An 18,382-nucleotide genomic window follows, 5' to 3' on the forward strand; every position below is an offset into this window, starting at 1 on the left:
GTCTTTCGTTAGCATCATACCCAGGCTTTCAGCCTCCCTTCGATTTGAGTTAAACTCGGTTAAACTATGACAAACTTTGACTTTGGAGTTTGGACCTTTAGACCTGTCCGGCGTCGCTGCCATGCGTCCCCGGGCTGTAACAGCGCTTGGATTCGTTTCTGTTTTTCTCTTTCCTCCGTTGTTCACATCAGTCCGTGGTCAGACAGAGAGCACCAGCGGCTCTTCGTACCTCGCCGCCGTGTATGAGCACCGCGTTATCCTGAACCCAGAGCCCCATGTCGGCCTGTCCCGCCCCGCTGCCCTGCGACACCTCCACAGGAACCTGCGCGTCTACGAGGAGCAAGCTGCCCGGGCGGCCATGCAGGTAAGAACTGACAGCTGTCTACATGCTAGTGTTTGGCTCTAACCATCTCTAAACTTGTAATAGCACACTCTTGACATATTAAGCTGCGGTCACCTGAGACTCGAGGTTGTATAAGCCAGTGGTTCTCGTGGGGTCCTTGAGGGGCTTCAGGGGGTTCCCCAGCAAATTGATGAATTGTTATTAAACGTCACCATTATTTAATTTACTATAAGTGAACGCAGTTAGATAATGTGGAAGAAAGGGCTGTTTTGAGCATAGTCTCTCTGTTATCTCTCTGCAGACAGTCATTCTGGACAAAATCAGGTGGGCAAGAGTCTGGCATAAAATAGGGTGCCAGCATCAAACAGGAAGTTTAATCTTAGGTGGATTATTAGTCTTTATTAATACAGGCTGCCTCTCATCTCCCACCCCCCCCCCCCCCCTCTCCGCTGTCAGGCTGCCTCTCATGTCCCACCCCCCTCTCCGCTGTCAGGCTGCCTCTCATCTCCCACCCCCCTCTCCGCTGTCAGGGTGCCCAGATCCTGGTATTTCCAGAAGACGGTCTGCAGGGTTTCAACTACAGCCGCTCCTCCATCTCTGGATACCTGGAGACTGTCCCCGACCCCCAGCAAGAGAGCTGGAACCCCTGCACAGAGCCGGGCAGGCACAACAACACTGAGGTACACACACACACACACACACACACACACACACACACACACACACACATTCAACATTCATTGATTCATTTAGAAACATTGTAGGTGATTAGCTGACATCTTGCCCTTCACTCACACAGCAGCAAAAGTCTGTCACACTCATATTAAAAAGGAGAATGTGGTGGTCCTCTCCTCTCCCAGGTTCTCCAGCGGCTGAGCTGCATGGCCCGTCGGCACAACCTCTATCTGGTGGCCAACATGGCTGACCTGCAGCCCTGCAGCCCAGACCCCTCCTCCCCCTGCCCCTCTGACGGACGCTGGCAGTTCAACACCAACGTAGTTTTCAGGTGCAGTGCAGATCGAGTGGAAGCACAAAAGCTAGATTCACAAACACAAATCTAGTATTTACTGGGTTCCTACGCAGTATGGAAAAGTGTGGAATTAGATGTTCAGCCTAAAAATACCAAGATTTCTCATCCATAATATTTCCCAGCCCACAGGAAGTGGGCTGTAGCTTACCCAGATAAACATGATGTGATGATGCAGACGGTATGGTCAGCTGTCTGTGGTTTCCTCTCTCATATTCCCCTGCTCATATCTCTGTGGAAGTCGAGGGGGAACCAGGGAGAGAGTTTTCCTCTAATATTTTGTTGATATAATCAGTATTTTTTTCTTCAGTTCAGTGTATGTGAACTAGTAACATTATTGTCTTTGATACAGGTCAGATGGCCTGCTGGTGGCACGCTACCATAAACACAACCTTTACTTTGAGGCAGCCTTCGACCAGCCGCCCCGCCCGGAGATCATAACGTTTGACACACCATTCGCTGGGAAGTTCGGTGTCCTCACCTGCTTCGACATCCTGTTCCACGAGCCCACAGTGACCCTGCTGGAGAGGGTAGATGTAGACAACACAGAAAACAAGTTTCTCCATTTCCATTTCCTTTTCAGTCTTCTCCTCTTCTTACTCTCTCCGTTTCTCCCTTTCAGGGTGTACGTCAGCTGGTCTACCCCACCGCCTGGATAAACACGCTCCCCCTGCTGACAGCCATCCAGATCCAGCGGGCCTTCAGCCTGGGCGCCGGCGTCTCCATACTAGCGGCCAACATTCGCAACGACCCGATGGCCATGACGGGCAGCGGCATCTACAGCCCTGTCTCTACCCTCCACCACCACGCCCGGCAAGGAGATCCAGAGGAGGGCCAGCTGCTGTTGGCCAGAGTGCCCATCTTAGACCCACTGTGGCTGGTGGAGAGAGTGTCTCCAAGTGGGGGGCCACCAGGGGAGAGAGGGGGGGACATTGAGAGGGGAGTCAGGGGGGAGTCCTGGGCATCCAAACCTGTGGACTCTGAATACTGCCTGCAGGAGAAGACATGCCTGGAATATACGACTCCACCTCCTTCCACCTCTCCATCAGTCCCTCCCTCCTCCGCCACCTTCAGCTCATCCATAATGTATGACCCTTTTACGTTTGTCCTCCTGCACGGAGCAGAGGGCGAGCTGAGTGTGTGTGATGGACCCCTCTGCTGCCGCCTGCAGTACCGACAGTCACAGCAGGGTGGCAGTACAGAGCTTTACGCACTGGGAGCCTTTGCTGGCACCCACACCGTCAACGGGCGCTTCGCCCTGCAGGTATGAACGAGGACCACTTTATTTTATATTTAAAGCCCCAATATGTAACTTTAGCTTAATATAAAAGCTTTTAAATCATTATGATAATGGGGAGAATGACGCCTCTGCAACCTGAACGCCTGTTTCCTGCAGCATATGAACTTTGAGGCTCCGTCCCGGAGCGTATCAAGTTGCCTGGAACTTTTAACTCCACTTTCAAACTAATGGGATGCTTTTATTGTGTACGCATAGGAAGTGAAACAGGTTTATTGCTTGCCGGCCTGATTAGCGGCACTGATTAGCCAATTCTTTCACTAAAACAAGTTGAGACAACATTTGTGGATATTTGGAGCTATTTTCTTTCTCCAGCGAATCAGTTCTAAACACTGCAGAAAGGTAAACAAAGTAGAGAGTACAAGCAGAAACCGTAAAATAAGGCTGATATCTGAACATACAAACAGGGAAGCATTTATTAACATTAGCATTCTGGGGGAGGGGGGGTTACCCCAAATACAAGAACTACATAATGGGGCTTTAAAATATGTTCCCTCCATTTCCATGAACTAATTGCTGATCTGCTACTGTCTGATGTTGACTAATCAATTTATCCATACAAGGAAGTGGTAAAGAATGGAAATTTAAATCTGCTTGAGAAAAAACCTATTTAATTTACATTTAACTCCTCTTCATCTAAAGGTGTGTGCCCTCGTCCGCTGTGTGGGGTCAGAGGCCAGTTCCTGTGGACAGGAAGTGGAGGAGGCGGAGTCTAAAATTGACTTCCTGCTGGAGGGGAAGTTTGGGACACGACACGTGTACCCGTCGGTGTTGGCGAGCGGGCTGGTCCTGGAGCAGCCGGACCATCTGGAGTGGAGCGCAGACGGCAGGGTGGCCATGACAGTCTCCAACATGACCGCTGGACTGGTCACTGCCTGTCTCTACGGCCGCATGTATCACCTGGACCATGACTGAACTATGTGTGCGTGCATGAATTAAATAGATGTAAGCGTCAGAAAACAGATTTTAAAATGGGATTCTGTACATATGATTGTCAGAGTGACCAGGCCCGGTTCTACGGGGGTGCAAAAGCATGCATTGCACCCTTATTTTAATTGTCTGCATGCTCAGTTGAAAACTTTTATTTTTTATTTTTTTATTTTTTATTTTTAATAAATGCTACAGCTGCACACTTACTGTTTAAACTTGAATTATAGTTGTTGTTTTTCTTTGTTCTTTGATGTGATTTTATGGCTTTTTGGCACCTATATGTAACCTTTTAAGGTTGAGATAATTGTATTATCATTATATGGTCCAAATATTTCAGTAAAGCACTTGAAACACTTGAAATATTCTTGCTTGGGTGGTATCATTCTACTTGAAATGATGGTCAAATGCATTATTTTTAGTAAAATAACATGTCAAATTTTTCCTCCATATCCTCCATTGCTTTGGCAATGTACTGTTTGTTTCTCATGCCAATAAAGCCCCTTAGAATTTAATTGAATTTAAATTGAGTGAGTGAGTGAACCAGCTAAAAACTTATATTGGACTTGGATCCGATCAGATGAGACCCTGTAAACATGCCCGTAACTACCCTTGAGGACACCGAGGTCATGACCTCGGTATTAAAAAAATAAAAGAAATAGCCTCGGCCCCCAGATCTATTCATCTGTCATTGATGTTTTAAAGCCCTCATAAATAACATGATATATGACAGTTGATCAGAAATGCAACAATTTGCTTCCTCTCTGTGTGCTATATAGAAGGAAGAGACATATCTCACCACAACGTTCACATTTTGCATTGGGGCTAGATTGGGGCTAGACTTTGGGGACAGTTCTATTGAAGTGAATGGGTAAGTCACTCCCCTGTAAGTGATGTTTGTGTAGATGGGCCATTGTATTGAATTGAGCAGTATAATTCTGCCATATGTGACCTGTATGCAGAATATATATTACGGTATGTGGGGAGACATTTATTTTTTGTATCATTGTAAAGCAACAGCACAGTAAAGAGGATATTAATCTAATAAAGTCTGTAGTTCTTTATAGATCTAGCCTCTTAAATTTTCTCTCAAAGTGTTTTGCAGTGACCACCACGACTTGTCACACACATCGTGTCAGCCGTACTACAGCAACAACACTGGTGGATTCAGCCAGCTCTAGCCTCAGGCTGATCATAGACTCCTGGTGTAAGTCCAGTGGCTACTCACACACACACGCACACGCACACACACACACGCACACACACACACACACACACACACACACACACACACACACACACACACACACACACACACACACACACACACACACACACACAAACACACACACACACACACACACACACACACACACACACACCTACTAGACCCTTTTCACAGCAGCCATTTGACGTGTCAAAGCAGCTAAACACATGTGTAACCAATAACATTAAGGAAGGCCATGGCACCGGAAGACATAAATGGAATGGAACATCATTAATGTTATTTGTTACAATTGTGTTTACCCTGCTTTGACATGTCAAAATGGCTGCTGTGGAAATGGTCTATTAGGGCTTGAACTTTCCTTTTATGGGGTTTTGTTCAGTTTTGCTTGTGCATGTTTTTGTTGTGGTAGTGCTTTTTTCTGCAACTGCCTTAATGTTTAGAAATGTTTAGCCTCGATGACACCACTTTTATTAAATATACTTATATTTATTTTTATATTTTTATACTTATGTTTATTTAATATAGTCTTTTTAACCTTCTACTGTCGTGTTGGCCACACTGAGCAGCTCTCCCTAAGCTGGAATTCTACCACACCTGTCCCGACTGCCTGATCACGGTCTACAGTTCAACCCTTAGAACGCGAGGCACTGCAGGCAGATATCTGTACAGCTACAGTCAGTACTAAACACACACACACACACACACACACACACACACACACACACACACACACACACACACACACACACACACACACACACACACACACACACACACACACACACACACACACACACACACACACACACACACACACACACACACACACACTTTTTTTTTCTCTCTGCAGTACACAACCTCCATCCACGCCCCGGTTGGTCTCATGAACAGTCTGCCCATCAACCCTCTATTTTTGATGTCAGTGAAAATAATTGTCATCATCAACAAAGGACCAATTGTGCTACTTAATCAGATTTTTACGTCTTACGTCTCATGTCACAGACCCGCCTGATGTAAACCTACAATATTCATATTTAGGCTACACATTCTCTAACTGGGTTAAGTGGTAGTGAATGAAATATAGTGACAAAACTATTCTTAACCTTGCTTTGGACCCACTGGAATCCCCTCAAGGATCTTCGGGTGTCCTCAGAACACACTTGTTTAACGTGGCAATCACCATCTATCCATCCATCTTCAACCGCTTATCCGAGGTTGGGTCGCGGAGGTACCAGTTCCAGCAGGGGACCCCACCCAAACTTCCCTTTCCCTGGCCACATTAGCCAGCTCTGACTAGGGGATCTCGAGGCATTCCCAGGCCAGCATGGAGATATCTCTCCACCTAGCTCTCGGTCTGCCCGTGGTCTCCTCCCAGCTGGACATGCCTGGAATACGTCCCTAGGGAGGTGACCAGGTGGCATCCTTACCAGATGCCCGAACCACCTCAATTGTCTCCTTTCTACCCAAAGGAGCAGCAGCTCTACTCCGAGTCCCTCACAGATGACTGAGCTTATCCCTAAGGGAGATGCCAGCCACCCTCCTGAGAAAATCAATTTCTGCCGCTTGTATCCGCGATCTTGTTCTTTCGGTCATGATGACCCATCCTTCATTACCATAGGTGAGGGTAGGAACGAAGATCAACCAGTAGGTCAAGAGTTTTGCCTTCTTCATTGAATGGAAGTCCCCCTCTTCACCTTCTTTCCAATTGTTGTTAACGGACATGATCTCTGTTATAAGGACGGAGAGACTCAGATCCCTGAGAACCAACTCACTCAGTCAGTCAGTTTCTGACTATTTGGGACCCGTTTCTAGCCTACCTCGATGAGGTTTGGGGGCGGCGGGTGACTTGCCTGGCTGGTTCCTCACAGACCCCTTGCGTGGGACCCCATGCACAACATCTCTTACAAGCACATAAGTAGGCTACCCTATGCGGCTGGTAGCACTACATTGTAATAATTGTCAATATTATATGTATGCTTTTCTTTCTTTTCTTTTCTTTTCCTGTGTCTGAGCCTGTTCATTTGTTTTCTTCGTGTGTTGTTCAATGTAAAATTGAAAATAAAATATTAACAAAAAAAGAGTTTAGCCTTTTGGCTCAGCTCTCTTTTCGTCACAACGGTGCGGCAATCGTGGCAATCTCAATATTTTAATTAATGTAAATCTTGGGTTGAGTAAATTCAATCAGAATTGAAAGCTCAGATCAGATAGATCAAATCAAATCAAATCTAGAGAGATTAGATTACAAACGTTGATGTCCTCAATGAGGCAATATAATGTGGGGCAGCATAAAAAACAATTACACTGAACAGTCAAGACAACCTGTCAACTCTCATTTTGGCAATCATTCCACAATTCTTAGGATACAAATAACACTTAATAACATACAGTAATAATATCAGTAAAGTGTCTATTTGTGTGTAATGTGTCTTTATTTTACCAGGGAGGGAGGGGAAGCATCAGGATGCGGAGGAGCTGAAAGTGGCCCTCAGCAGCCATCAGAAACGTGCAGAGTGTCTCAAATTTCCATCCGACAGACACTTCAACTATGACGGTGTTGCAGGTCAGTTGTTTTCCACCAGGCTCTTCACTTATGTCACAAATCTCCTATAGCAACCTTCATGGCATAATAGTGGAGAATTGTCTGTTAGATAAAGAGTAACCCAAACCCAAATTTTTGGTGAAGCCTGACACCTAATGGTGAAAAATAGGGTACTGAACTGGCCTTCTCTTATTGGCTGGTCTTTATGCAAGGTGATTTCATCACCTTTTGTACTCTATAGAGGGTGACATCACAGGGCACAAAGACCAGCCAATAGCTAATACTCCACTGTAGCCTGTAGCAAGTCTCTATGTGCTATGCTCCACATACCGACACAAAGACACTTTCATATCTGCAGCAGTAGTTTTAGGCTGGGGACACATGAGAACACTTATGTGTTTAAAATTGGTTTAGGTTTTGAAAGTCTGAGGGAAATCCACTTCCAAAAACATTTCCCATCAAATTTCCAAATGATTGATTTTAGCAAATTAGACTCATCTGTAGCATCTACCATCTTTTCAATTTGCATTCCATATTTCATTTATGAATGTTGTTGGGTAGAAACTTAGTATCTCCAAAATGTCAACTTTTTCAGGAACTTGTTTTTAGCATTACCACCATGCAGTTGCAGTTTCTCAGACTATAGAGGAGCATGGAATCATTCAAATAAAAGAAAACAGTAAAGTAAAACGTGGGGTTTCATGGTTTTCACCCAATAGTGATGATATAGGGTATAGGCTGTATGTAATCAATCACTTTATTTTCTCTCCCCTCCTGTCCTCTCTTCCTCCAGAGTTTTGTCCTAAACAAAAGCTTGGGAGAGGTGAAACGTGAGGTGGGTTCCATTTTCTGATTTGTCCTCGTCTCCTGGCCTCACGTCTCCTCCTCGAGAAAAAGCAACGAGAGGCCGCAAGGACGGAAGAGAAGAAGATTTTTGGCTAAATGGAATGCACCCCTGAGCATTCCTGAGGGAGGAGGTTAAACTACACCCTGTGATCCTGTACTGGAGAAATCCCATGACACCCTCTCCATTCATAAATTAAAATGAAATGAATACCAAACCTTGATTGATAATACCTCAGCAGGGAGAGCAAGGGGGTCCCTGCATATTCCAATCATCGCCCCAAGAGATAATCCCGCCAACTACTATAACAGGAAATAACTAACTTTGTTATGGAAAGTGCACACAATAGCCTAATCATTAGCGTCCCATCACTTTCATCAAGATTCCTGTGCATTAAATGTAACCACCGTCTGTTTCATTGTATGTGGGAGTTCCCGCAGATAATCTGCTTTTGGAAAAAAGATGTCTATCTGATTAGTCAGATCATTGGTAAAGAGATTCCTCTCAATCCTAATCTGAATATTTACCCAGATGATTTTGTAACTTGTAATATAAGGTCCCTACTCAATGTTGCTGTTTTTTTTACCCACCCCTTACTTTTATCTTTTATATTATGTGTCATTAGCATTGCTCTGCATTCCAATTGCAGATTAGGCCGTTTGTTTGTTTGTTTGTTTGTTTGTTTGTTTGTGTTATTCATCTTTATAATATTGTCCCTTTTTGTAAAGACAAAGAGATGTTTCAAAAAAAATATATAGGTCCAATATGAAAAGCTTTTTGAACCCTATTGTGTTTGTTCAGTTTGTGGATTTGTTTGTTTATTTGTCCATGCTAAGTGTTCACAGCTCAGAAACCATTAGTCATGCAGTCAGTCACCCATGTTGGCCAGATGGTGGTGCTGTGATTATTCTCCAAATGGACCTTTTATTCCTAGTGTTGTTTTTCCATCATACCGAAATATCCTGATAGCTAGGCCTATGTATTAGGATGAATTGATGTTCTCATCACCTATCAGTATCATCATCATCATCACCATCATCATCATCATCATCATAATAATATGCAATTATATACTAATTATAGGCCTACGTGTAAATCTTCTGTGATGGGGACAAAATCTTTACCTTCAATTGAAGTAATTCTATACATTTGACCATAACTGACCATACAGCAAACTAGGCCTACTGAGTCCCCATCACATGATGATGTCACAGATGATTGTGCCCTGCCCTAGTAAGACAAGGATCACATAGATAACTATAACTTCACTGTCTACTATGCAGGGAGATAATCGTGGTGAGAGTCTGAGAGAGTGAATTAGAATAGTACTAGTTCTAATTGTGATAAATAAATTAACTATTCTTCATGGTGCTGGGGCTTCAAGGGCCCCTGGACAGCATCTGCCCTACTGTAGCTATTAGTACCACAATATACCAAAAGCGAATACCATTGTGTGTTTTAGAGGCGCATCTATTTGGGGATTGACATGAAAAAGTTTGGGGACCCCGCCTGGCATGGCGGTGATGATGATGATGATGATGATGATGATGATGATGATGATGATGATGATGTGCAGTTTGTTTACTGATGTCGTGTTTGGGCCCCAACTAAAAAGTCTGCGTGCGTTGTTGTCACTTCACTTGTGTCCCATGCAATGACTGTAGCCTATGTCCCATGAGATGGTCCCATGTCATGGTGGGTTTGTTCATGGCAGGAAGGAAAAGGGAAGTTGCACCGTTTGGCTCCGCTCCCGGTGTAGTGGCTCCGGTCAGGAGAGCCTTGCTCATTCAGAGGTTCCCCCCAGTCATTTACAGTAACTCACTGGCGAGTTGCTGCCTCCGGTAACGTGACACGAGGAATATGATGGTTTTGAAGATACAGGACCAGGTAAACGTTATTTAAACTTTATAACTGTTAGTGAACGTAAGCTGTCAATGTTAGCTAATTAGCTGAGTAGCTAACGAACAGTGCCTTGTAGTCAACTTAGTTTAGTTTAGCGATAAATTGACTTCAGCTAAGTTGAAGCATGGTGAGCTAAATTAACGCATGGTTATATCATCAGTTTGCCAAATGAAAAGTTAAAAACAAACGCTAGCTAAGGTTACCATTACTTGTTAGCTTCGTACCGTTAACTAATGACACCTGATATGGAGCAGCAAACAGAAAACGAGATGATCAGAACTCTGAGCTTGCTAACGTTAAGTTGGATCACCTGTTGTTAACGTTTAGCTAACGTTACACTAACACTATTGTTTCCAGTTGTCCATTTTCTTTGACAGTTTTAAATGTGATGTTTGTTGTTGTTGTTACTGCTGTTGCTGGTGATGGACTGGTGACCACAGCTGGATTGCTAGCTTGCTAGCTAGCTAACTCGCTTGCTCTGGTTTCTCTAGCATTTCCACTTCATTAGCTTAGTTAACGTTAGGACTGTGGTGTGACAAGCAGACCCATGTCTGCCGCAGACATGACTTATCTAGTTACGTACCGCCGCTTTGTAAGCTAGTTACACATGTCGACTTTGAATTCCATCGTGGGTTTCTGAATTAGCTAACTGAGTTTTTTTTTCTTTTTTTCTTTTTCTTGCCTGCTGTCTATTTTAGCTCACTGCACATTTTCTCAGTTGGAACTTTGACCAGTCACCTGTTGTTGAAGAGAGGGGAGCCTGACAGACTAATAACAGGTGCTACTGGTGCCAAAGTCTCCAGCTGAGTTGAGTTCATGTCTTTAGCTACCCTCTATCCATGTGCTCAAATCAGCTGCTGTTAATACTACCAACTACTGGCAGACAGTGATACACAAGGCTTGATCTCGGCAGGCAGCTGACACAGGCACTACCTACGTAGTGGGTTCATAGGCCATTTTCTGTCCTGGGGCAACCATTTGAAAATGTTTTCCATCCTGTGGCTCCCTTTCCCCCGTTTCCACTGGTGTATCACAACACACTAATGGCCGGATTTATGTCATGTTGTTTCTTCTTCATAATGTTCTTGGCATTTTCAAGGCTCAATATTTCCTGGGCACTTGAGATTTTATTTGATAGCTAACCTATAGGTGGATTGATTATGTGTGTGTTTGTGTGTGTGCATATTTGTGCTATAGAGAGAGGGCGAGAGAGAGGGGAAAACATGAAGATTTAGACCTTTTTGAGAATGTTAAGAACTGGCCTAAATGGGGACAGTGAGACCCTGTCGCAAAGCTCTGTGGCTTCAATCAAACTGGGTCAGTGATGGTGCAAGGCTGTGGCCTGTCCTGCTCTGACCACTCTTCCGGGCAGCCGGCAGGCACGCTGTGGCCTGTCCTGCTCTGACCACTCTTCCGGGCAGCCGGCAGGCACGCAGCGAGCGGAAGAGTGTTTGTGATTAGATCCCCCTCTCCATTCTCCATTGTTCTCTATTGCTCGCTGACAGAGAGCTAGACAAAGAGACCAAAATAGCCGGACACTGATGCAGTCTGAGAGAGCCAGAGAGGGCAGCCAGGACCAGAGAGACAGGACAGTCACAGAATATCACTTCTTGCAAATGATCCGAGGTCTGTCCTCTAGAGGGCGTCCTGTCAGTGTCCTCCTGGCTGAGGAGAGAAAGGGTTGCTTGGGGCATTTGAGAGAGACACAGTCATAGAGATGAAAGGGTACCATGGATCATCATCATTGTTATTGTCAGTATTATCACGGTATTGATAAAATTAGCTGAGAATGTTCCAAAAGTACTGATACACTCACTGAAATTGTTTCACCAAGGCTGCGCGCCTGCGTCTGGGAGACTGTCACTAACTGGTTGATAATGGACAGTATTTACCGTGTTTTTCAAAGTGTTGTAATTACGGTAACACTGTAATTACGATAACACAGTCTTAATGATAATTCAAATTTGAAATGATAATACTAACCACCAGGAATTTTAGCATGGTTTATCATTAAATCGTAATCGTTTCATACAAGGCCCTGTCTTGTCTCCTTGTCTGACCTTCTGCTGACGTGTGTGTGTGTGTGTGTGTGTGTGTGTGTGTGTGTGTGTGTGTCAGGGGCTTTCAGATACAGTATCCATAATGCAACATCAGCAATACCAGAGGTGTCAAGTGGCTGAAAGCCAGAGTCCCTCAGGGTGCCATGTAACATCTTGTGTGTGTTTGTGTGGGAATGAGACGCGTGTTGCCGCTAACCCAAACATGCAGGGTGTCTATATACCTCTCCTCCAGATGACATTTATGAAGAGCACAAGGTAAAAACAAGGACCTTCGTAACACAGAATATACAAAACCCTTTGGTCCCATAACTGAATATAGTGTCAAACCTTCGTAACACAGAATATACAGAACCCTTTGGTCCCATAACTGAATATAGTGTCAAACCTTCGTAACACAGAATATACAGAACCCTTTGCTCCCATAACTGAATATAGTGTCAAACCGGACAGTAAATGCGTGACACTTCTCCTTCCACATGCCTTCCTGGACCCATTTCTTATGGCTCAGCCAATATAAAATTGTCAGCATGTTCCCCATCAGCTGAATCATTCACCAAAGTTGACAGTTTCAATTTGCAAGGTCAGGAATGGATACATTACCAGGAAAGAAATAAAGGATTGCTTACGTGTGTTACTAGTCTTTTGTGGTGGTTGTGTGGCGTGATTATTCTGCTAATCCCATAGTAGCCTCTGTTTTTCCCAATTAAAGCTATACTTAACACAGAATGAATAGACCCTTTTCACGGGGGCCATTTTGTGTCGAAAAGACAGAATAAACAGGTGAGAGCAAAACACTAATGAGGGTTTCCACATTCCAATCATGGAAGTTTGAAACCCTCATTAGTGTTTTGCTTGCACCTGTTTGTTAACCCTGCCTTTTCGACACAAAATGGCCCCCGTGAGAAGGGTCTATTCAGATAAACACAGTATTAACTGCCTACCGGATGTACAGTACTTTGCCATTCTGTTGGAGCAGAACAGTCAATAGAGAGCCAAAGTGAATGTGACTTCCTGCCTTTCTCTGTGTACCAGCTTCTGAAAAAATGTGAATGGTGGTGAACGGAGCGATACGTTACTTGTTTCGATCCTGTTTAAATTGTGCCATGGGGGGTACACATATACATTTTGTCAATTTAAAAGAGAACTATGCATGTCAAGAAAGTCTCAGTTTGTCCAGAAACTGAAACGTAAGGTTTAGTTTTGTCAATCGACTACATCTCTCGTGTCGCACATTATACGTCACCCCATCAACAACATGGACTGGCGGGAGAGACGTCACTCATGCGACTGGTTGTGTCTAGTCTTTCTGATTTATAACTTATAGTGCCACAGTTTTACCACAAACTGCGACTTTCTTGACTTGCAAAGTTATCTTTTACATTGACAGACATGATATGTGTACCGCGTGGCACAATTCAAAAGGGATCAGAAAAGTATCGTCTCTCGCCGTTCACCACCATTCATATATTTTTAGATGCTGGTACAAAGAGAAAGGGAGGAAGTGATGTTCACTTTGGCTCTCTGGATAGCATGTTTGGTGATCCACTCTGCTGATGTGCACACCAGACAGACACATAATATGTCTTGTGTGCAAACCTTTGCGGCAGGTCAACCACTCTTGAATCCTTCTTTTTACCCTCCGCTGTAGGCGTTAGTGCTAGGCAATATGGTTGAAATCAATATCACGATAATCATAAGGATATTATTTCTCGATATCAATATAGGGCTATATCACGATATTTATCACATATCCAAAATCATGTTAAATAATCAAATGTTCATCTCATTGAACCAAATTGTAATGTTAGGTTGGTGTGATGTCAAACAAAACTGAAATTTTCAAATAATATTCCTACCATAACTCGTCATTTTATCAGAGTTTTAAAGTAAAATTTGCTTGCTATAATCAATTTAGACCACAGAAATGTATCACAATATTAAATAACTTCATATCATCACGATATTATTCCACTTGAAAGACGGTAATAATATTGAATTATCGCCCAGCCCTAGCTGTTTGACGATCGGGATCGGCAATCGTGGGAAAAAAACGTGATCGGAGCATCCCAAGGCTGGTGGAAAATGGGCAAAGTGAAGTGTCCTCCTTAACAATAGTGATGTCAGTTAGATTTGGTGAGGTCAGAGGAGCTATGGAATATTAAATCATCCATCTTTGCTCACTACATAAGCCTTTTTTACCCTCAGTCAGGTGTGCATAAACTACAGGTTATTATGAACCTCTTTTTAAAACAAAAATTTAAAGTAAAAAGAAAGAAATCTGTTATCTGTATCGGCTGGGGAAAAAATCCATATCATGATGTGCATCCCTACGTGTGCGTCGTGCGTGCGCACGTGTGAAGGCGTATTTGTTTCTAGACAAGGATTATATTGCACACAGTATATCCTATGCACAGGGTCAGAGCAAAGGTCAGAGCAAGCCTGCATACTTTCACTTGCGCAGTCACACTATAGACCCTTTTCACAGGGGGCATTTTGTGTCGAAAAGGCAGAATAAACACAGGGGCAAGCTAAACACAAATACCAATCATGGAAGTTGGAAACCCTCAGTGTTTTGCTTGCACCTGTCTTTATTCTGCCTTTTCGACACAAAAATGGCCCCTGTGAGAAGGGTCTATTCCTTTCTCACCCATCCTCGTGTGTGTGTGTGTGTGTGTGTGTGTGTGTGTGTGTGTGTGTGTGTGTGTGTGTGTGTGTGTGTGTGTGTGTGTGTGTGTGTGTGTGTGTGTGTGTGAGGTAGAGAGAGAGAGAGAGAGAGTGTTCACGCACCCCCTTGTTTTGATGCAGCCATGCTGAGGTGTGTGAAGCTGTAGAAAGCGCCGCCTCAGCAACACAGGAGATATTTTAAGCTCTGCCTGCCTCATAAGAAACACACATACCAGCATGTCACTAATAGTAGCTTTCTAGCTTTCAGGTTCTGCATATTTCCCATTTTATGCTTTTTTTTTAAAGTATTCTGATGACTGTGTTTAAACACAGTAGTACACTACACATAATTGCTGTCTTGGGCCTATAATGTTCCAGAGTTTCTCCTCAGTGCTGCTAGAAGCTCTCCGATGGGATACAGATAGACACACACACGAGAGAGGATACAGTAGGCTGTTTGTTGACATGCTTTGCTTCAATACTCTGACGTTGTGCTTATGAAGCAAGTCTTTATTGTCAGGTCAGTTGCTGAAAGGGCAGAAAGGTTCATGGCTGCCGGCTGTCGTTCATATTAAATGAACAGTAAGCCCATTAGGCGAGATGCTCTCTCCTCCTGCTCTGTCCCTCCCTCTGAGTTAATGGGCTTGTGTGGCTTCTGGCTTGGCACGATTGCTCTTTTTATGGCTTGAATATGAAGGGTGGACTCACACACACACACACACACACACACACACACACACACACACACACACACACACACACACACACACACACGTGCGCGTGCACGCACACACACACACACACACACACACACACACACACACACACACACACACAAGCACATACACACACTGGTCTTGTTAGCTAGCCTCGCATTCTCTGGCAAAGCCAGTTTGTTCCAGTTTTATAATGAGGCCGTTTTGAAGCTATGCCACCACCGATACACCAAAGGGGTGACTAGCACACACAGAGACACCGATCTATCTGGCATCCATTTCCTTTTCTCCTCATGTGTTTTCAGAGGAGTAAACACCTCTATTTCACCACCAACTTGATGAAGTTGCAGAGCGTGAAAATCTTCTCATCTTATTTGATGTATTATCACATGGTTTTGGCTCATGCCCAGCTGTTTAGATGCTCTCAGGTTTGGCCAGGGTCTACAGGCCTTCCAGGCTTGAAACAAAACGTAGTGAAAATCACACAGCATTCGTGCAGAACAAACAAACACAGTTGAGGCATCTCAGAGCTCGCCTTCCCACAGTGGATTAGCATCGGAGCAGGACAACCAGGATCAGTAAATGAGAACACATGCATCATGCACATTCCATTCAGACCGCTATACAGGATCTCACGCTCTCTCCCATTCCAACACATGGTAGCAGAAGAAGGTACTGTAGGCTAGGCGCTCCTCTGCAAGCAACCTTCAAGTTCTCATCTCAGCCTGATGGCTAGGAACAGGAGAGCCCACTGTCTCCTTCAGCACTCAAACGCCTCTCTGTCTTTCCCTTCCGTTTCTGTTTGGCTCTGAAGTTGGACATTGTCACACTCCGCTGTTTGGAGTCATCTTATTTCTCAGCAAACTTTCCCAAATCGGCTTGCTCCCATTGCTGTCATCCGCCCCCTCGTTCACCTCATCTCCATTCGTCTTCAGGTTTCTTTTCAATGGAGGGGGCTGGTTGTGTGTGTCGCAGTCTGAGCTCTGGGACGGTACCGCCACCCGTAGTACCCAGAGCAATCTAGTAAGAGAGTGGCGCCAGCGGAGGTCCAAAATGTGTGACTCAGTAGCCAATGAATAGCCAGCAAGGTGGCTCACGCTACGTTTGAATGCTAAAATAAAGCTGATAATATACAATTTGATTCCTTAAACGTCTGACCCTTTCAAAGTACATCACAAAGTGTCCCATTTTGCTGCAACTCGACAGCGCTGCTTAATCCAGAACCTTACTTCCGGGAACTCTTGAGAGTAAAAAAAAACCTGGTCCATTGGAGTGAACGGAGATGTCGCAACTCTTCTATTATGCGGCTCTGCCCGTACCTACCTGCAATCTCGTCTTCATATTTTCTCACCCTATCCCCCCCTGTTCCCCTCCCTTCTCCTTTCACTCCCTCTCTCCCCTCCCCCTCCTGTCCTCCCCCCCCCTCTCTCCCTGCTGTGAAAGAGCTGGTTTCAGCAGTCTGTCTGAAAAGAGCCACACACCCCCACCACACAGACACATGGGGTGCTACTGCTCCCAGTATTGTCTGCACTAATCACAGGGCCTGTGTGTGTGTGTGTGTGTGTGTGTGTGTGTGTGTGTGTGTGTGCGCCTGTGTGTGTGTGTGTGTGTGTGTGTGTGTGTGTGCTCCCCGGCTGCAGCGCGGCAGCCAGCGAGGGATATGTAGCTTCCTGTGGCAGACCGGCTCGTTCTGCCGCATGCCTGCCGCGTACCGCTACCGCCACCGCTGACGCAAAGGAATTCCCTACTGCCTGGTGCTAGCGCTGCTCAGCGTGAGCGAGCGAGCATGTGTGTGTGTTAGAGAGAGAGACGAGACGAGAGACAGACGAGACATGCAGCGCCGCGGCTACACTGAAGGATAGCGGAGAGAGCTGCTCGTTCACATCGGATTTGACCTGAAGTCGCGCAGTATGTGTTTGCCAGGAGGAAAGCACTGTGTTTGTGGGATTTGCTGCTGCTGCTGACACCGGCTCGTGCTCCAGATTTGCGCACGTATGTGAGAGGGAACTGTGTGTGTGTGTGTGTGTGTGTGTGGGAGTGTGTGTGAGTGAGTGATTGCCTTGGTGGGAGTGTGTGTGTGTGTGTGTGTGTGTGTGTGTGTTCCTGATGCGGTCGGAGCGTGCGAGCCGTGTGTGCATCGTGGTGCTGGAGGAGGTGGAGGAAGATGAGCCCTCCTCTTCATCCCCACCTCCTCCTCACCCCACCTCCTCCCCAGGCCGCAGATCCCCTCACGCCTCTCGAAGGGCCGGCGCTCAGGAGGACAAGGTGAGAGAGGGGCCCGTCTCGTCTGCTTCTTTGCACTGATTTTGAATGAGAGTTAGCTCAATCTTAGACTGCTAGGCATTTTCAGCGACGACAACCCATTCATCTGGCTTGTATTGGCAATAGTTGGACAGAAATATATCCAGAGTTTTTTTTTTTAATGATAGCTGAGGTTTTACCAGGCATTAGGTTTATGTGGTTGATTGTGTGGGTGATGTCATTCAGCGGGGGCTTTTGGAGACAGAGCATTGGATTGGCAATACAGCTGCTGAAGTACATAATGATACAGCTCGCAGCATGAAAATACAATGCAGTGCCAACACATGACAAGCACTTCTGAATATAGCGCCATACGAGATGACCTTTGGTTTGTATAGATTTTCACCGAGGCCTTTGTAGCCTTTGTAGTGTTGTCTAAGGCTAAGCCTTAAGCTAAGTCTAAGGCTAAGCCTAGCATAGAAACATGATAACAAGCCCTTTCATCTGGTGAAAACGTCTGTTTGAAGTGTACACTAAGGAGAGGGGGGGGAAAGTCCAATAATAGAGAGATGTGCCAGCTCTGATGACAGGATT

At 45.0% G+C, this 18,382-nt stretch overlaps 1 protein-coding gene across 1 annotated transcript in view; it reads left to right on the plus strand.

Annotated features, from left to right (window-relative positions):
* The first annotated feature begins 9,965 nt into the window (after positions 1-9,965).
* Positions 9,966-18,382, plus strand: part of LOC310785127 (serine/threonine-protein phosphatase 6 regulatory ankyrin repeat subunit A-like) — a 34,343-nt gene continuing 25,926 nt past the window's right edge. Inside the window, exon 1 of the mRNA XM_083646111.1 lies at positions 9,966-10,092. Within this exon, the coding sequence (XP_083502237.1) occupies positions 10,066-10,092 (27 nt within the window). The 5' untranslated portion in view covers positions 9,966-10,065. The remainder of the gene's footprint in view (positions 10,093-18,382) is intronic.

Source organism: Poromitra crassiceps, assembly GCF_964638095.1.
Source record: "Poromitra crassiceps genome assembly, chromosome: 11".
Taxonomy (NCBI): Eukaryota; Metazoa; Chordata; class Actinopteri; order Beryciformes; family Melamphaidae; genus Poromitra; species Poromitra crassiceps.